A 21,726-nucleotide genomic window follows, 5' to 3' on the forward strand; every position below is an offset into this window, starting at 1 on the left:
AAATGGAAGTTAAATTTGCTGATAAAAAATTATTTTTCCACGAAAAAAAAGGTTTATTTTTTAAAGAAATTTAATTTAATTTTTAACCAAATAATTTTATTTTCAACAAAAAAAATTACTAAAATTATAAATATTTAATTGCAATACATAAACTTTTAAGCAAAAAGCTGGATTTTCAAACAAGATGATTAATTTTCTAGCAAGAAAGGCGATTTTTTTAAATATATGAATAAAAAAAAAGTTAAATTTTCAACAACAAAAAAAAAGAATTTTTTACCAGAAAGATGATTTTTCAACAAAATACATAAATATTAAACAAAATATTTTCATTATCAAATACAAAAATACAAATTTTCAACCAAATAGCTGAAGTTCAAACTAAAAAAGATCAAGTTTCAATCAAATCTGGAATAGAAGAATCATTTTTATTACAGAAGACGAATTTTATAGAAAATACATAAATTTTAAATTGAAAATATAAATTGTCAAACAACAATTAAATAGTTAAAGTGCCAGTTACAAAATTAATTTTCAACAAAATAGTTCAAGTTGAAACTGGTATAGTTAGATTTTAAATGAAAAAATTAATATTCAGCCAAAGAAAAAAAAACGAATTTTCAACAAAACAGCTCATTTTTTGCCCAAGGAGATGAATTTTTTTATTAAAATGATATATCTTTAACAACAAATTAATTTACAACGAAAGATTAACTGTCAAACAAGTAATTAAATCTTTATTCAAAAGAGATGAATTCAGGAAAAAAATTCATTATTTGATATTTCAACCAAACAAGATTAAAATTTTCAATAAAAGATAATGGAATTCAACCAAAAAGAATAAATTTTCAACAAAATATATGAATTTTCAACTAAAACCGATCCATTTTGATCTAAAAACAGAACAGTTGAACTTTCAGTTCCAATAAAATAAAAAAATCGTATCTTTATTCGCCTATTTAACGCTCTTAAAAAATGTATAGTATCTTTACCTCATGAATTGTTCAACTGAACTCAGTCCGGACATTTGGTGCAGTGTTGAAGTAAGTACTCCACTGTCGAGACCCCTGAGTTTAACAAATTCACATGTCTCAGTGTCCCAGACATAAATGACTTTTTTGCAATTAAATGTGATGATTGACGGAACAGCTAAAATAAAAAATTAATTAATAAAATTCTAGAAAATATTCCTATTTTACATTATTATTTACATTTTGAAATTATAAAGTCATAGACATAGTAACATAGTAATAGCAAATCACAGTGATATAAAAAGTCCGAGAAATAATAAAATTAGTTAAAGACACAATTTTGATATGTTCAGTAGAGCACAATAAAAATTCTAAAATTAATAGAATCGTTTGAGCTGAAGGACATACAATACAATTCAAAAATTTTTGATAAAAAAAATACTGCCTTATTTATAATTTTTTGAAAATATACAAAAACATGTTTTTTGGATTAATTCTTTTACGTGGTGTTATATAACGTTCAAAAATAGCAGAAAAATAGAAATCCCAAAAATCCAAAATCACAAGTTTCTTTTTCCGAAAAAGCAAAATGATAAAATATTTCTTTGGTTCGAGCTGAATAAATTTCAGGTTCGACATATTCAACTTTTTATTTTAATCTGGATATGATTCAATCCCAAAAACATGGTTTTGAATATTTTGTAAAAACTTGTTATTGAGCAAAAAATTTATTTTTAATTTTCGTACTTTTGTTATTTTTTACTAATAAAGGCTGCACTCATAACAAATTCGTCATAATTTTTGAATGGCAAGAAAATATTTTGAATTTGAAATAGTTAAATTTTACTGGTTAAAATTTTTTCTCTCTTGTCTAAAGCCAACCCACGCGTTTTTTTCCTCAGCTGAAAGGAATTAATTAATTTTACCATTTTCACTCAGCCATACCATTCAGTGCTCTTGAAATAAAATAAAAAATTACTTAAGTTAGAACCATTTTTTAATCAGGCATTTAAATTTTTACATTTCAAATAAAAAGGTTCCACCTTCTGATACTTATTTAAAAAGTACTATATATTGTGTAACTGTTCCAATTATTTATTCATAAATAATTGATTTAAGTGCTATAATTGCTTTAGTTATTATTCAATAATGGGTACACTGATTAATTTCAGAGCATTTTTCGCGCAATACAAATATTGTATTTTCAAATATTATATATTTAAAGAGAAAAGGGGAAGTTTTTAAGAATAGGGAAAAAAGGGAAAACTAAGAAAAAAGTGGAAGACTGTGCACCCTGTTGAAATAAAAATTGTTGTAATTAGATTATTTTAAATGAATTAAAATTTACACGTTTGCTTTTATCATTTCCAGAACAGTGAAATGTATTTTGATTACATCAGGGTGGCCGTTTTAATCGACGATAACAATTCCCGGTCATTTCTCGGTTTTTTCCCGGTTCGCAAACATTTTTCACGTGCAATAAAACTTAAAAAATTCGAATTTTAAAGCTAAACATTTTTCCATTTGAAGCAATAAAAAATAAATTAAAAATTAAAGTACTTGAAATGGAACTCTTGAGTTTTATACTCTTAAAATTGAACCTAACAGTTTTTTAATTCAAAATTTTGTTACTCAAATGTTCAATAAAAATGTATAAAATGGATGTACTTTTATAAATTATGTGGAGTTCATCTTATATAGTTTAAAGAACATTGAAAAGTTTCAAAATTGTATTTCAAAACCTTGAGAAATCTAAAGATTGTTTTACATTTTTCAAATTCAAAATTATTTTTAAAATTTTTTCCGAACTTCTAAATATCTGTTAAAATGAATCGAATTATTTCTACGATTTTTAGAAAATCCTGCAAATTGAAAGAAATGCTTTCAAATCTTCCAGATTCTTCTTTCACAATTTTGGAAGTCATTTAAAATCTTTTTAAGTATTCTCTTAAAATAATTTTTCAGAATGAAAAAACTTTTTCAATTTTCCTAAGAATCTCAAGAAAATTGTTTTTGATTCTTTTGAAGTCTTGCTAAAAAGCTTCTAAATTTTTTTCTAAATATGCAAAATTTTATTTTTTATTTTAAATTAGACTGTTGCTATTTGGACCGAAATTTCAATACAAATAGCCGAATTTTTCCGGTACAAATACTTCGTTAGATTATTTAAAATAATTTTAAATGTCTTTAATTAATCTTGAATCGTTTCAAAACTTCTAAATATTTCTTAAAATTACTCTTAATTATTTTTACAAATAATAAGTGTTCAATTGTTATTTATATATCAAAAATTAATAATATCACTTACAAATAATTTTTTTTTTTTGAAAATAACAATAAAAATTGTAACATTCAGAGTTTAAAAGTCCTTCGAAATTTTAACGATTCAAGGTTTTCCATGACAAATAATTCGGTTTCAATTTGTATACTTTAAATATTTGGTTTTAATTTCATTGTTTTAAATAGTCAAATGTTGATAAATATTAAATAATTATCCTTTGCTTTAATTAAAAAATTTAAAATTGATTGTGTTAAAAATGAATATTTTAGACTGAAACAATATTTCAAATTTAATAAAAAATTTTTAATTACGAATATCTAATTATGAAGTTATTTTTAAGTTGAAAATAGTTTATGAAGTTTCAACCTGACGTTTATATTTTTTAATAACTAAGACTTTCGAATTAAAACAGTTCAATTATTAACGTTAAAATTTGAAAGTTCTTACATTTGTAACGGATTCAGAATCTTTTTGTCGAATCAATTATTATTCAATTTTTAATACTTAAAGTACAGATCCATTTTGAAAATATTTTATTTACATGCTTTGATTAAGCGCGAACTACTTTTTAAAACTTTTGAAATAGAACTTGGACAGATTTTTCTTCCAACGATTTTTTAAATTCCTGGTCAAAACATAAATTCACTGTCATTTCCCGGTTTTTCTGGGTCTCAAAAAATTCCCGGTCATTTCCCGGGTTTCGTGGTTTCCCGGTTCAGCGGCCACCCTGCACATGTTTCAAGGTCAAATATTTGTGTTTTGAAAAACATGCCTATGATCAGTTGAACAGGTGTGGGATAAAACTTTCGTAATTGTGATGGGAAATCTTTTTTAATGTTAATAAAAAGTTATAAATCATGGAAATAGATGGAATATGCCTGAAATCAAGCCTAAACCTTTAAAATTATACCCCTTCCCATTGAAAATGAAATAATTCTACGTTAGAAAATGTGATTAGATAAACGCAAACAAATTAAAAATTAAAAAATCGCTGCAATTATTGTTGATGCAAGTATAAGTATTGTCATAAAGAAATAAGATTTGAAAAAATTTGGCTGATCTATTTTCTATGATCATGATAAAAGTCTTCTATGATAAACTTCTTTAATGAATGATAACGCAACACCTGAAAATGATAATCCATTCAATACTCATTTTCTTAAAAATTTATATTGGTCCTGAAAGTTATTTTTTTCATTGTTTTTTTGTTGGCGAATATGGTAAATTTTTTTATTTAAATTTCAATATCTTAATTCATTTTCAATATTTTACAATGGGTTTTATGTTACAGATAATTTCAGCTCGGGTGGGTTGAAAACATGATTTTGTAAGGGTCTAAGGGGTTGTAAAGAGAATTTTCCATTATAAAAAAGTGTGAAGGAATGGAAAAGGTGATGTCGCTCACGCTTTTTATTATTTAATATATATTTTTTATTTATTACCGCTTATATTTATTTCTTGTTTATTTTTCATAGGTTATAAGAGGTTTTTATATAGTTCAACAAATTCATTTCATCAAAAGGAATCAATTTTATACTTGAAATATTCGTGCATTTAAAAAATTGAGATTTTTTTCTTATGACTCAACTTAATTAATAATTGAGATTATTTAGGAGTACACTCCTTTTGAATTTTATGAATACTTTCAATGTGGGTTCTTTTAAATTGAATTTTAAATTGAAATCCTTCAAAATTAAATAATTCTTAATTGAAGTATTCAACAATGAGGAATTTAAAAACTAGAAAAAATGGATTCTTCTAAGAATATGAATTAAAATGAGAAACCTCAAATAAATCCGCAGGTCCAAGCGAACATTGAATTCGAATAAGTTTAAAATTAGTTTTTGAAAATTTATAATTTAGCCATAATTTATAGAATTTATCTATTTTTAATTAAAGAATTAACAATTTATTATTATTATTATAACATTAATTTAAAGCGTCACAATTTTTCAATTATATTCCTTTAAAATTAAACAAATGCAATTATCAGTAATTAGAAATATTCTTCAAGAATAGAAAAAATATTAGTTGGGGGGGGGGGGGGGTTAGAACAAATTTTTTGACACAATTAAAAAAAATTCTGAATGCACAACATCTCAAGAATATTGTGTCGAAATTTTATGTAAATCGGAGCAAAACTAACGAAGATACAGCGTTTTAAGCGACCATGTCTCATGCTCAAATCGTATACGTATTCGTTGAAGAGGGTGGAATTTAACGCAGACAGGAACAAAAAGAAGCTTTGGATGTTATTAATGACAGCGATCTACTCTATGGACTTGGAATCAATGATTCTGTGTGATTATAAAAAATTATACATGTTTATTGTTGCGTAATTTTCGATTTCCGAGAAAAAAACTTTAAATCGATTTTCTCGCGAACCACGTTTTTGAAGTCCGTGAATTAGCTTCCTGATAACCTGCGGAAACATATCACTTTTAAAATGCATTTTTGTTTTTTTGTTTTAGACGATCCAGTGATGAGTTACAATGTTCACGACGCAATCTTTATTTTTCGAGGCGTCTCGTGAGGTTCGATGTCACGTGGTCATTTAAAAATATTTTTCGATGAAAATTGGTTTAAAAATAGTTAGGATGTAGTACTAAAATATACAGTTCAAATTAATAACACAGGATTATTTATATCACCAAAAAAATTCGTAAAAACATGCATTTTTTCGTCTCTACCCCCCCCCCCCTTCCAACCCCCTATCTTTAGTAATTTTCAATTCGAGCGTTCGAAACTGCAAAATATTTTGCAGATCTGACAAGTTCTTGAAATTTTGAACTTTAGAAGTACGTAAACAAGTTTGAAAATACTTTCTTGGCTACAATTATGAATGAAAAATACATGCACATGCGAAGTTTGATGATAATTCATGCCCGCGTTTCATATTCAACATATTTTACACATTCAAATTAATTATAGGTCATTTCCTTACACTTGAAGTTTCCTCCAGATAAATGAACTGATAACATTGGAATGTCCTTGCCTTCCGTCACTGAGATGATGCTATCATTTTCCGACCAGGGTTCATTGTCGATTAGGCACTCTCCATCAGAAGACGCTTTTCTTGAATGAAAAACAATTGATATCAGTTGAATAATATTTCTTTTCAACGATACCCAAGCACTTTTAAATTTTTACGATAATCAGCACAATCAAAGAGATAGTAAATGATTTCTAGAAATCTTAATTTTTCTGATTACACCTGATACTTACGATACTTCCTGAGCAGTTACAGTGTTTAGTTTCTTCACATAGTAACTAGTATGTTTGCCCTGAAATTTCTCTACTAGCAAGACGGTATCAGCCTCTTCCAAAGGACACTTTGAATGAGTTGCCAGCAACATTAAATGCGGTACCCAATGAAAAATCAGTCTAAGTAGTCCCCCTGTGATTACGATCAGAAACCACGTTGTGGCAGTACGAATTGCATTCTGTTTATACCTACAAACAAATGCGTTTGATCATATTGTCAATAATCAATATTATCACTGAGCATCTAATTGTCTGTAACAATAAGACTGTTTGTCAAATAAACTATTGCGTTTTCACAAACAAAACTCGAGACAATTGCAATTCTAAGAATTTTATTTGATATTCTGAGACTTGATATCTGATGAAATGAAGATAGCATCTCTGATAGTATAAAACACGAATCCAATCAACTTTATGATAAATTTAGGAAAATTTCTGTTTCATACAAATTTTATAAGCTTTCGGCCATAAAAAAGGAAATTTTAATGAATGACTTAATAGAAATTGTCTAATCACGTGACTATTCCGACAAGTGCTAAGATTATCCAAGCAGCTAAATTGACAAAAATGATTGACATGAAAAGCTCCTTTCCCGTGCCGAAGGAACACACTCACCCGTAAATTTCCATCTGATCCTCTTCGCCTGGATTGACATAATCCACGCCATTCTTGAGATGAATGAGACCATTGCCTCTGGTTCCTGAAATCGAGAAATTTCGATTAACCCTCATGGATTTGTAACACGATAGTAAGACACGTCCACTGGTGCTGCGCCATAATGGCTATACTAAATCTACTTTCTCCACGTTTCGAGCTCCTGACCGATTCGTGCAAATTCCACATGGACAAGAATTGCGTGATTTAATCGTCCTTCACCATTACAAAAACCCTACTTCCCATTCAGCTAAATATGGATTTTTTCAAAATTTTAAGTTATATTTTTTTTATCGCAGTATTTTATTGTCTAGAAATGTATTCGATTAATGTACCATTGAATGGTACCGGGGGATAAGGGCATATTAAGTATCAAAACCCGATTTTTCAGGAGACACAACAAATTATGTAACTTAACGGATTACATTTTTTTAATATAATAATTTCGAACTATTATTTAACTTTATTGAATTGTAAAAGAAAAAATTTTAAAAAAATCAATCATTTGCAAGAAAAGTCAGAAAGAATTTTATAACTTTTTACATTTTAATCTCAGTGAGGTTGGTTTTATGTCAAATTTGAGTTTTGCGGATTTCATCAAATTCATAAGTCGTTTATAAACGCGGTCACTTTCAAAGAAATTATGCGATTGGATTGACCTTTGGCACATTGTTTCAAGGCCTGAAAAGTAAGGACAAGATCGTTAGTAAAATTAAAAAAAGAAAAGAAAATAAGACATTAAAAAAAAAAAACAAATTTTATTTCACGGTAAAAATATACAAGATACGAAAAAATATGAATTGAATAAAATTACCCCCCCCCCCTCAAAAAGATATACAAATTTTTTATTAATCAGTTTTTGATAGGACGCTTAATTTTGGTTTACTTACTTATGTATACAGTTTCGAAAATTGATGACAAATCATGTTTTTTGCAGTTTCTAGGGTTAAAAATCGATAAATAAATAATTTAATAATACTAAAAAACATAATCATTTCTTGAATTTTTCTCTAAGGTCTATGAATTTTAATAATAATTCAAACAAATGTCTATATTACCTTCTTATACTTGAAATTTCGCATATATTTAGGTAAAATGAATGTGGGTATTGTATTAAATTAAATTTAAATCGCTTCAAATTCTTAACTTTTCGAGCATAAATATTACATTGAAACAAGAAGAATAATTTTTGTAAATCTATCTCTTCGTATCTTGGTTTGTTTCCCACAAAATGGAGTTATTGCTTTTTCATTTCGAAAAATTTAAAAAGTTCTTTGGATAATCTTGTAGGGCCTTGAAAAAGTAACGCATTTCTTCTCTCGACTTTTCCCATATCACGCTTTGTTTGGCTTCAAATGTTAATTTTCGTTTAGTTTTTTGGATTTTGAAAATGCTATGACTTTGGTAATTTTTATTTGATTAAAAAAAAACTGATGAGGATAAAATGTTCGCATTTTGATCTACTATAAATAGCTGTTGAAACAAATTTAAAATATTTAAAAAAAGTGGTATCAAACTTTTTCAAAATGTTCTAACTTTTAAAGTTGTTTTCAAAAATAGCTGGCTAACGAACTCGTCTTTTCTTTGCATACCCTTATAAAGTGTGCCAGAGGGGAATCGAATCGAATAATTCCTTCAAATGTTGCCGTGTTTACGGACTACATTTTCAACTAAAAGATTAATTTTCAAAAAAGAAAATTATTATTGAAACAAGAAGATTAATTTTTCATAAATAAGAAGAGTTTTCAACAAAATACATGAATTTACAACTAAAGAACAAAATGTGCCAACCAAATAGTTGATTTGAAACTAAAATTTCAAACAAAAAAAAACAAGTAACTTTCAAAAAACAGTTACATATTGAAACAGTGATGAATTTTCAACCAAGAAGATAAATTGCTGCCAAAAAGATGAATTTTCCATTAAAAAATTTTTTTTTTTTAATTAAAAAATTTTTAGTTAAAGGAATTAATTGCCAATAAACAACATTATTTTTCAATAAAATAGTTAGAGTAATTAACAAATTAAACTTTAATTTCTGAACAGATGAATTTTGAACGAAAAAAAATTCAACATAGAAAGATTTTTCATTCAAGAGATTGAAAAATTGGAAACAAACAACCAAAAATAGAACCAAAATTGATTTTTGTGTTATCTTCGTTATGAATAATAATTACCATCATTTTATTATTTCATTAAATAGTTATTAACAAATAAAAACTATTTTTCAACTACACATATACAGAAAAAATTAATTTTCACTAAGATATTGGATAAATAGGGCAAAAATTAACCAAATCCCATGCATTTGGTCCATTATTTTCCCCTCAGCAATCAATGAAGTGCTGGTGATTGAAATGAAAATACCTAATATGTCTAATTCTGAACATTCCCCATTGCTTCCGGCCTCTAAAAACAATCGTTTGAAGTACGCTTTCCACGATTTTTCAACAAGAAAGATAACTTCGACACAGGCACTTAAAACGTGGTACAATTTTTGAAAATTATTGGTTTTTATTTTATTTAAGCGTAAGATTAAACTTCATTATTACTGAGAATTAGAAGATAACTTTTGTCAACGTTAAAACACCAAAATTCAATTTTTCGTTTAAAAGTGTAACATAAAAAGAAAAATAACGGTACCAATGTTCTGATCTCGATACCCAACACGCACATTTAACAGCCAGATTAAAAAGTTCTTACCCAACAAATAATAACTTGACAATTTTGCACGAATTAAGTGATAAAAGAGATACGGTCTACATTTATTACTCTTGTTACTGAACAATCGTAAAAAAAAACATACCTTAAAATAACTTAAAGTTTAAAATGTTTTCTAATGGCAAAAGGAAACTTTATAGAATTATCGTGGACTAAAATATATACATTTTGCATTTTTAAAGTACATTTTCCTGTATGAAACAAATGAAAAATATACATAAATCATTTTGTATACTATATATTAACCATGCATAACTTTTCCACCTGGGCAGTAATTAAAATGAATATTTCTCCAATCGAACTTCAATTACAAACATGACAATCCTCTACTTGTTATTAAGCTAAATAAGAAAAGCCTAAAATTTTATGTTTCGCTATTTTTAAATTATATACTCATACAATAAGAGAAAAAAAACATTTTTTTTTCTTCACTTTTATAGAATCTGTTTTCGAAAAAAAGTTGTAGGTACTTTTAAAATTATGAAATTATGCAAATCTTTTCTTTATTTTGTAATGATATAATTTAAGGGCCATTCACAAAACACGTGATACATTTTTCAGGAACTTCTGCCCCCCCCCCCACCCCTAATGAATCACGCATTTTGCGAATGACCCCTCAAGTGAAAACAATTTATGGCTTGTTAGCTTTCTGATAAGAATATCATTGTTACTTTTAATTTAAAAGCAGATGTTCTCGCCAATTTTAACCGTTTAGTGTCCCATGCATTTTAAAACAATATTCATTTTAGCTTGCTCTGCTATTTTTAAACAAACGTAACATTTTCCTTAATCGCTAAGGAAAGTATTTATCGAAAGGAATGTAAAAAATTCCGTTAAATGAACTGTTTACAACAACTCTTAGGGTCGCGAAAAATTCGAACTAACAAGCTTGTCTGCTGATCCCGAGTAGCATGATCAGATGCTCTGGATGTGGGTCAAATGATAATGAATCATTGAGTCACTGACTCGTATTTCCCAGCAGTCATTATATACACAGGAACGTTTCAGATTAAATTGGCAAATAGAATTCTATTGAAATATTCCGGGAAACCTCTTACCCTCCAACAATTCCGTCTTCTGTTCCCGTTGTTGTTCCGTGCCATTGCCAGAGGAACCCCTGGCACCGAAAACACTGTAGTTATTCCTGCCGAAGCTGATGTTGAGTTTACTGGGTGTTGCAGGCATTTTGCAAATACAGCAATTTTCAAACTCCTGCGAAATTCACTCAAACTCTGCTAACAAGCACCACAGATTTCGGTACAGCCGATAAACTTCCTTTCCAAAACTTTTCCTATTTAAGAAGACTATTTCTAACAATGTCACCAATATGATAATTAGACCTATCAGTTAGTGAGTTCTAAGTATTGTCCTTAATTGGTAACACTAGATCATTCCGAGATCGTAGATCATCTAATCCCGTGACAATTTGAATGCCTGAAGAATCCCTGTCCCTTACATTCCCAGGAACAACTCACGATCCGGAAGTATCGATGGGGTATTTTACCCTTTACCGTCCTTTCCGGGAAAGGCGTCTGCTACCGACACCGATTACCCTCCATTTTTGGGACTCTTTTTAGGATTCTTGCAGTTGTCGTCACGATGCCAGTCCCTTGCATTTGTTACAACTTGTTAGACCCGGATATGTTCTCCAAATCCTCAAAATTTCAGGAATCCGATGGAATTCCTTTTTCCGAAAGGGTCAGGATCTGTCCCTCAGGAGTAATTTGACAACGAGTTTATTTCTTAACAAAGTCGGTTCCACAGGATCAAGGATTTGCAGCTTTTGCTATCGTTTCGGGCTGCCCTTAAACTTGGAGATATCGTGTCAGTCACCAGGGTCGGTGAGTTTTCTCCATCCGATGCGAGGCGTCGTAACAGCTCGTTCACCCTCGCTCATTCCGCGCTCCAATATCGGTTCCTGGAGCAAATCCTGCGCTTTGAAGAAGGAATCCTGCGCCCTGAAGAAGGCAACTTCGTCCCTCCTGCAGGACTCCGGCTTCCTGGATCTTTTCCTGATGAGCTCTGCTGATGATGATAAACCAGCGTCGGTGTGATGAAGCTTTGGCGCCTCTCTTTTGTACTCGTGCCCTCCTGTTGCTCCAAAGTGCGATCTCAAATACATTACGGGTTAGGGATGTATTCTAAAGTGCCGTCGGAGGGACGATCGGCAACTAAACGCTAAACGGTCCCTTCTGTTTTTTTTTGTTGAGTTTGTATTGAATGGTGGCGCCACTTCCTAGGACCGGTTTTCCACTCTGAAGAGGGGTTTTTAAATAGAATTTTCTAATAGTAAAAACACTGAAAGCAAGAGAGCTGATGCTATCTTTAGTCTATTGCACTATTAAATTAAAGACTCTGCTAATCTCTAGGAATTAATATCACTTTTTGCGTGATCAGAAATTCGGAAAATTCAGATGATCCGTTTTAAAGATTCACCCTCCTTGGGACTTCTAAGTACACAGAAAACTGCAGAATGGTCGTTAATCCCAAACATGTTGCTCATGACGCACCTCAGCATTGGAAACTAAATGAGGAAACGGAAAATAAAAAAAGCTTCTTCTTTAGAGTTATGATTTAAAAAAAAAGAATTGGGTTTGGTGGGTTCTGCATCTATTGCATGTTCACTGCGGAACGTTCATTTAAGAATATGGCGACACGTGTCGCCGAGGACATTGATGAAGCTCACGCGAGCTGAAAGACTGGATGGAACTGAAGACTTGTCACTGTACAATTTCACTTAAATGCTGAGTCGAATCGTTGAAAAACGTGTGCAGGTATTCCAATTTACATACTGTCGAAGAAAGATGGCGGGCACCTTTTTCGCTGAAGGGTGTCTCAGCTGGCTGGCACCGGTTGCACGGATTGTTTCAAATTTTACTTGATTCCCGATAAAGCCTTTTCTGGATGAACACGTTGGAGATCTTGGTCACTTCTTATACTTGGGACTTAGGGTTGAACTGAATCGACAGCTACAATACGTGAGCTTCGATTATTCTACATTCCAGACGCGAACGAATTAGGCAAAATCGTTTGGCATTAGCAGAAGACTTGCGCGCAAGCATTCGCTGAGTCCGTCTGCCCCGACCAGGGCTGTAGGTATTATATATTTTGCAATAGGATAGTCTAAAAATCGATAATAAATTTTTTTTCCACCGATTTTACAATAACTTTACTCAAACTTGAAAAATGGTGCCATGGGAATTTGAGCTCGATTTGTTAAACTGTAAGCAGATGGTGGACTACTTTTATTTGTACGTGGTTTTTTGTTTTTTAACTATAGATGTTTAAAATTATATTTTTGGATTTCTAAAGTAAATTTCCGATCTTATGTGTTGGTTTTCAAATCCAAATACTTCACTCGTTTGCGAGGAAGAAAGTTAGAAAGGCCCTTTACTTAAGAAAATATCAGGTTTAAATATTTCAATTAATAAAACTAAACAATTTTGGATTATACTACTCTATTAAAAATTTCTTCAAAATTTGCAATAACTTATTCATCAATAAGTAAAGCAAATGAAATTTTAATTACTACCATTTACTATTTTTAAGTTAATTGAGAATTCAGCGATTTTTTTAAAGTGTAGGGCGTAGATAATATGAATTTTGGAATAATTGGTTCATTAAAAATGTAGATAGTATTTTGTAATATTACATTAAGAAAAAATGGGGGCTTAAATTGAATGAAATACAATTAATAAAATAATAAATACTTTGCATACACTTTTCCGTTGTATTTTTTGAGCCGTTCAACGAAACAGATATGCATCTTTGTGTCATTGGGTCTGAAGCACTTCTCAGTGATTGAAATAATATTTGTCGCTCGGACAATAACATAAAGAAAATTTAAGCTTGATCAATTTTGTTATGTTTCCGCGGAAGGCAAAACTTGCAAGATTGAATAAGTCAAATGATAAAACATATTCCGAAAAGGTAGAAATTTGATTTAAAAATATTTATTTCCAGTTTGCTTTGAGTTTTAATTAACTATATTTTATTGTGATCGATGTGCAGTATAGAATTTATTTGGAAACATTTATAAGACTAGAAAAATATGGGTATTAATCATAACGCCTAAAGCTCTGAGATGTTCAAAATAAAAAAAAGAACAAAAAATATTTTTCTTTTTCCGCAAAATCAATTTTTTTCGTAAGTGCATCTCTGTCAGAGAATCTTTAAAAGAAAGCTTACGATAAAAGTTATATTAGATATGAATATTAGAGACGTGAGGCAGAAAATACATTGATCAATTCTCCTTACAAACACCGAATAGATATGGTTAAGTACTTATCAGTAGTTCTAGAACTTATCAGCAATCCTAATAATAATCTTTATTTGAGGAAATTATAGAACTTACTTAATTCATTTTCATTAGAAATCATATATTTTTGTCTAAAGCAATGCTTGAGCAAAATCATCTTGAAACTTCTTCATATAATTTTCTTTCTAGATTTCCCACTCTTTACGGTAATCATTAGAACCCTTCGGTTCCGAATTAATTACTTCTTCATTGTCTTCACAATATTCGTTCCTACAATGTAGAATATAAGAATTCCGTTAAAAATGTTTAATTTTTATTTATACACACAAGTTTATAAATAAACTGAAATTAGCTTGAGATAATTAATTTAAATTTCAAATGCCGTTGAAAGAACTGAATTCTAAAAAGAATTAATTCGTAGAAGGTGAATTGAACCGACACATTTCGGAAGCAATAATGCTATGCAAAGCAATAAAACTAAATCATGCTAAAAGAAGAATGAAAATCTACAGTCTACCTTATCCCCACTCATGAACTAATCTATTAGGAGTCATACTGTCCACTCCGTTTGCATGCGCATTCCCTTTTATTATCTTTAAAAATTATGTCCGAAAATTATAATATCAAAATCTCCCATTCCAGTATTTTTATTTTTATTAAAAAACATTGTTAACAAGTCTAAAAATAAAAAATGTGAAAGAAATTAAATTTTGTTTCATAAAATTAATTTTGAGCCCGGAGGCCTTGATATTGAAAAAATTGAACTTTAGGGAGCATAATTTAATTTTTAACAGAAAATGAAAAAAATATATAAGAAATAAAATAAAGGGGTACCATCTACCACTTTTTGAGACGGCCCTCGCCGGCGAACCCTACCCCGGGGCTTGGGCAAACTTTTACCGATTACCGACAACGGCGACGTTGGCGGTGATGGCCGAGTCTGTGACTCATTTGTTCCTATCTCTGCCCCGTCGATAGAGTCCTCGTAATTACATGATCTTTCACGCGTATACTTCTTATACAAAACCATTGGTTTTACCTCGGGTGATGTATGACTCGATGGACTCTATTGTATTCTCTTAAATTATAGCTTCTTAATTTCACGTGTGAATACGTTTCGCCGTACTGACGATAGAGGCGTTACTTACTCTACGTCCAAAGTGAGTACTCATTGTATCCGTATATTAAACGACGGCAGACCTACCACGAGAGTCTATACTACCTTCGATATAACTTTCATTATTAGAAGAGCACGTGCCAAATGCCTCGAAACTTCACACCTACGCGCACGTTCCGAAGGACATAGTCCATTCGTCGTAACTCTTCATTCAGTAAATATCTTTTTAGTTTGAATTTTCTTGTAGATTGTGTTATATAACTGATATTATAAATGTTGTATACATGTTGCGTAACGGTTACATATATCCTATATAACTGATATACAACTCAAGTGTAGTTAGAAATTGTTTCATTTTTGATTAACGTCATAGAATCAACGTCTTATTTGTTATATTAACGTTTGATTACTATTAGGTTAAACTGGTATTTATGGAAACATAATTTGTTACACTATGCGCAGGAGACTGGATCATAGGACATAGTCCCTTTGACATAAATCTTTATTCAAGAACTGTATCTCATTATAGTTTAAATTTTTATGTAGATTGTGTTATATAACGGATGTTATAAACGTGTTACATAACGGTTATATAATGTTATACAACGGAGGTTGTACCTGTTATATAAACTATAATATCTGTATAACCGTTCTGTAATATGAATATAACATCAGTTATATAACCCGCGTATATATAACCTTTATGTGACACACACACACACGTGTAATGTCGAAATATAAACATACAACCAATTTTATAAATGGTATGTATAATAATAATTATTAAATCAATAATACAATGATCTTATTTAATAATTTATGAGTTAATATAATAATAATATTAAAATATTTATAGTTTAAAACTTGTTATTGTAAGGTCTATTTTTAAGAGGGAAGCATCTACAATTTTCATTTGTTATATAAAAAACATTAATAAAATTGTTTATTGTTCATAAACTATCTTGTTTGATTGTTTATAAAAATGGTTATAATTATCAATAAAAACCCTTAAATAATTAACATAATTAATTTCTTTTTTAAAATATTTACACAGCCTTATTTATTTATTTAAAGCCTTGTTAATGATATATATTTTTATGAACCTACGCTATCCTAAAAGCCACAATTTTGAAGTTATTCGCGATCTAGTTTTTTTTATAACGTTACTCTTGCCACTTACACTAATCGTATTAATTTAAAAAAAATAGGGGTCTCCTATTTTTATATAGTCTACAATATTTTAGTATAATTTAAAAAAAATCGAAAATGTCTCTTTGTGGACCACCCTAATGCACAGTAAAATTAAATTGGTTAGCAATTTCAATACGTGCATCTTATTGTTGATACCTATTATTTTTATATATTTTTGTTAATATTTGGCCCATAATAAAATTTCCTAATTTTGTATATTTTCTCGTATGACCAGGCATTATTCATTCAAAATCTTATAAACAATATACTTTGTATAAAACTACGCTCCCCTAAAAGCCACAATTTTGAAGTTATTCTCGATAACGTTTTTTGCGACGTATATCACAAACAATTTAATTATCTTGGCAAGAACTTTCAATATCAGTTTCATTGTTTACAACTGCTGCTATTATCTACGATCCTGAATTAACAAAATCGATTTTTAAATTATTTTTCTTTAACATATGCTATAAAGCCGCGGGTTTTTGAGCGTATGAAGCGGGCCGAAAGTTGCGGTTTGTTGACCAAGAAAAAAAACTGGGGAAAAACTTGAAAACAGGGACAAAAACTCATAACAACAAACAGGGACAAAAACTCATAAACTTTTGGCCCTGCAAAGCGGACCTGAAACAATTTTCTATAGCTTTGTTTGCGGATCGAATTCTGATCGAACCGGAGCAATTTATTAAATTAAAAAAGAAATTTTTTTAATCAAAATAATTTTTTTGTTAAATTAATTTAAATTTAATTGAATTTTAATTTTTACAATTTTAAAAATAGCAAAAGAAAAAAATTTCCAATTTTACTTTCGCCCTGAAAATATTACTTTCACCCCGCAAATTTGACTTTCGCCCCGCTAATTTTACTTTGGCCTCGCAAATTTTTTTTCGCCTCCAAATTTTACTTTCGCCCTGCACATGTGGTTTAGGGAAAATATATGTTACTTTCGCCCCTAATTTCAGGGGGAAAATAGCCATTTCGGTCGAGTGTGGAACACTATTCTAAACGTGCTGTTCTCGAGCGGAAATTTTTTGAAGTCGTCACGCCGTTTGGGAGCATTTTAAATATTTGTATTTTTATATTATTATATTTTTATATTGGCATTTTTTACTTACGCCCGCATCTACATGCGCCCACCTTCTATTATCACTTCACAAAACTCGAAAATCCGTTTTTTTCGAATATGTTAAAGAAAATATCGTGTGCGCTACATGGAAAGGAGGGGTTTTTGTCTTGCGCATTTTCGAAAAACTCGACAAAAAACGACTTCTTCCTTCCTTAGTCACACAATATAATATTTATTCATCTTTGATACAGAAAAAATCTTTTTACTTTTTTTTTTATATTTTCTCAAACGACGAGCCATTAATTATGTATAGTCATATATAAACAATATACTTTTTATAAAAGCTACGCTAAACTACAAGTCACAATATATTATTTAAGGGACTATGGATAAATAACGTGCCATAAGATGTTTCCACATGGGACATGAAATTCTGTTTTTTATCTCAATTTTGAATGCCAAGATTTTCAGTTTGAAAACTATAACATAGCAATCTTTTTTTATCTCAGTTACATATGTCAAGAGCCTCAATATTGGCGTCATACCCGAAGGAAATAGGAGTAAAAATACAGCTTCCAGAATAAGCGTTTCCTCATGTCCTAATGTCCCAAACCCTTCCACTCAAATTATTGTTTGCTAAAAATTTATTATTTACATACAGGAAGCAGATTTTTCCCAAGATTCCTAGTACTTTTCTAGACGCAAAATCCCAGGATATAAAAACGTTGCAAACAGTTGACAAATACGTTATGTAACAAATTAGAACTATCCACTATACTATGCAACGCTTTGATACGACTTTTTGAATCAATTTAACACCCAGGCATTTTATGTGTTTCAATAGGTACAAGGGCGTGAACGCCTATTCGGAATACACAACACATTCAATCAGTTTTTTATATATAGATTAATGTTTGAGAAATCCTATACGTAACTGATATCTGTGAAAATATAATTTGTTACATTGCACGTGGAACTGGATTTAATATTCAAAAGTTTCAGTAGATTATTGTAATTGTTAAAATAATTTTGTATATTAGAGAAATACAAATTTGTCACACTAATTTTAGGTCAATATTACATATCCGAAATGTGTGTGAATACATAATTTGCTCGTATGAATCTCTCATTTGCATATATATGTAATAATTCATGCAGGTTTATAGCAATTTCGCAACAGGATTATATGCCATTGCGATGATACCACTGATGGGAACCCAGATTCAGTTATTTTACATTTAAAATAGCAGAGAATGAAGTTATTACATTCAAAAACAGGACACGAAAAAATGATACCATAAAAAAGAGATCGCTAGCTTTTGCAGTTTGATAAGGAATATAAAGACATTATGTCACTGAATCCCAAATCAGGAACATATATACGTTACAACGTTAAAAATAGTAAAAAAATGTCAGAAAACTTTGAAAATGGTTTTGATACAGGAAGGTTTCTACACTTCCAAAAAAGTGCGTTACGTAATATGCAATATGTCATCTTTCCTTCAAATCACAATGATTTCTTCTTATCAGGACTTTTTCAAATGAATTAGAAATCCGTTAAAGAAAATAGGAAAATACTCTCTCATGTCAATGTTTTTCAAAATTGGGTTCAAACGATAAGAAAAAATGCATTTTTTGCACTTTGTGGAAAGCTATACAAAATTAATGGGTTGTGATAGAATCTTCCACTTTATGGGATATAATTATGTAACAGATATAGCATAAAGTTGAAGTATGATTTCCCAAAGCAACACAAAATCGATATTCTTCTGATCTAATTGCAATGCCAGTTCTCAAAACAGCTTTATATCAATACTATCATAAATATATGATATAATCTCTTACATTTTCTGAACATGAAGCTTATCAGCTTGCAAAGATGTTATATATACCTTCCGTTGTAAAGAATGATATTTTATCAAAAATCATTTTGCATTGATAATTTTTAAATATAATTTCAGCATACGTTTTACATTCAAATTATGTAAAAACATCTTAATTTGTTAAAATATTAAATATTGAACTTTAAGATATTTAGCTCGTTTATTTTACTTAAACAGAATTTCTGCCACTTTCTCATTTGTATAATCATTCATGTATAATACATATAAGTACTTTATGTTCTCATTGGAGATAAAAGAGATAAGTAATGGTTTTCCTTGATGAACTTAGCTTGATTTTCGTTAAAGTAAAAGATAAAATTTCTATCAAGCCCATTCCACAGATTACGTTTCTTGGGACTTATAAAGTTAAAGAAGATGTAATAAAGAGTGAAATCTAATTATAACAATGACTAATTTTCATTAATAAATTAAAATGTTTATCAAAAAAATGTGATCAACATTTATTATACAAAGATTTTGTTTTTGTTTCTGATTAAAAAATAGAGTTAAAGGTACATTGTTTTAAAGATCAAGCACATATAAAAATAGGTTTTTTCTTGAGATTTCAAAATTAAAACATTTTAATAGGTTGAAAAAAGTTGCACACCAATAAATGAATTTAGATTGTGAGAAAATGTGCTTTATACTGTATCAGTATACTACTCAGGAAACCGAAGGTAGACACTGACCTTAAATCTATTTTTGAATTCGGATTCAGTGAAATTTAAATGATCAGTCAGCTAGTGAAACTTTGCCAAGAATATAAGATCACTTATACTTAAATTTCCAAGGATGAATCGTCAGTCAAATTTAGAATCTAGTAAATATAGTAATTTCATTAATCGATATTGATACATATCTCAATATCGCCAATATAAGGTCTGTAGACTAAAAATATTCTTTTAATAACCATAATTAGGACTCTATACTCTTATATGTAAACTCTTATTATGTAAAATATCGTGTATACCTTGACACCTAAGTCTTCTTACTAGTCTCGCGTATTTGCAAAGACTCACCCTCGGCTGTAAAAAGACTATAGATCACTGCCTTGGTGCGCAACATACCATTATAAACTAGTAAGATCAATATTAACAAATTATTCCCAAATTTAACTCAAAACTAATATACGAGATTTTAGTGCTAAAAAACGGAAAAATTTTACCCATACCCGTTCTTAAGAACTGATTTTTTATTCCACTTTTCGAGGCCAAGTAGGCGATAATATTGAACCCAGTACACGGAAAGAAATTTTATTTTTATAAAATATTTGCTATTTCAATATTCATGATTGATGTAGTCGATTAATATTTGAGGAAATCGTATAAATATAAACATTATTGTTAGCCTACTTACGAAACTTTACAAACAGAATATGAAAACTTAATATCTTGTGTGCAAGAATTGGTATATTTAATAGCAAATATTGATATTTGATGTATTAAAACGTACAATCATAAAAATTGATAAGGATATTATCAAATAATATAAAAGCAATTACAGAAATTAATAGTTTCATGTACATAAGTTAATAGAAATATCTTACAAATTAATATAGTCAATGAGAAAGTGAAAATAAATAAGAGCCCTAAGGGGGCCCTATACCAAAAATTCTTAAGGGGCCTTTTTGGGTTTTATAAGTTTCTTAAAAGTGCTCCATTCATTCCTATTTGGTGACCCCGGACATCGAAGGGGCCCGTATTATTAATACGACGTTACCTACGCCCCTGGCTCCGATTCATGTATGGACACGTGTTTTCTAGTATTATTGAAAAAAACTTATAGATATTTTTGAATTTAATTCAATCTCAGTTTTGGACCTCATTAAAGCATAATATTTTCCTGTTTTTACTTTTAATTTTGAATGATTCAGAGTCGAGTTATTTAGCACCATGCCGTTTCTCACAATTCCAAAAATTTCACCACTTAGTATATAAGGAATCTGCGTATGATGCGTGTTATATGTATATGCGTGCGTACTATGTATTTAAGGAAAGGTTAAGTTCTTTACCTCAGCGTATGCGTCTTCTACAGTGTTATGTATCCAAATTGTGTCGCGTGAGTTGACGGAGATTCACGATGGGTTTACGAACTTGTCCTTTTCGCATTTTTTCGTCCGGCACATTCTTTTCGAATGACTCATCATTTTTGTATAATCTTTAGCAAATGTCAGAATCCTCTCTTTCAAAACGTGAAAGAATTATTCCAATCTTTCCAATGCTTGACATTATTGTCCTTCTTGAATTTGATATAATGAATTTCAAATATCACAATTTGTTACATGTTTTGTAGAACTTATATTAATTTTCCAAAGTACATTTTT

The 21,726-nt window shown here is 29.7% G+C and overlaps 1 protein-coding gene across 2 annotated transcripts in view; it reads right to left on the bottom strand.

Annotated features, from left to right (window-relative positions):
- Window positions 1-21,726, bottom strand: part of LOC117181486 (probable cation-transporting ATPase 13A3) — a 58,828-nt gene that overhangs the window by 26,325 nt on the left and 10,777 nt on the right. Inside the window, exons 1-5 of one of the 2 annotated variants that reach the window (XM_033374193.1) lie at window positions 10,947-12,015; window positions 7,129-7,213; window positions 6,475-6,702; window positions 6,194-6,324; window positions 990-1,146 (exon numbers count right to left, since the gene is read on the bottom strand). In XM_033374193.1, coding sequence (XP_033230084.1) covers window positions 990-1,146; window positions 6,194-6,324; window positions 6,475-6,702; window positions 7,129-7,213; window positions 10,947-11,073 — 728 coding nt within the window. In that variant the 5' untranslated portion in view covers window positions 11,074-12,015. Of the gene's footprint in view, window positions 1-989; window positions 1,147-6,193; window positions 6,325-6,474; window positions 6,703-7,128; window positions 7,214-10,946; window positions 12,016-21,726 lie in introns of those variants that run through there. The other variant, XM_033374194.1, reaches the window with a different exon arrangement.

The sequence above is a fragment of the Belonocnema kinseyi genome, chromosome 10 (genome assembly GCF_010883055.1).
Source record: "Belonocnema kinseyi isolate 2016_QV_RU_SX_M_011 chromosome 10, B_treatae_v1, whole genome shotgun sequence".
NCBI lineage: Eukaryota > Metazoa > Arthropoda > Insecta > Hymenoptera > Cynipidae > Belonocnema > Belonocnema kinseyi.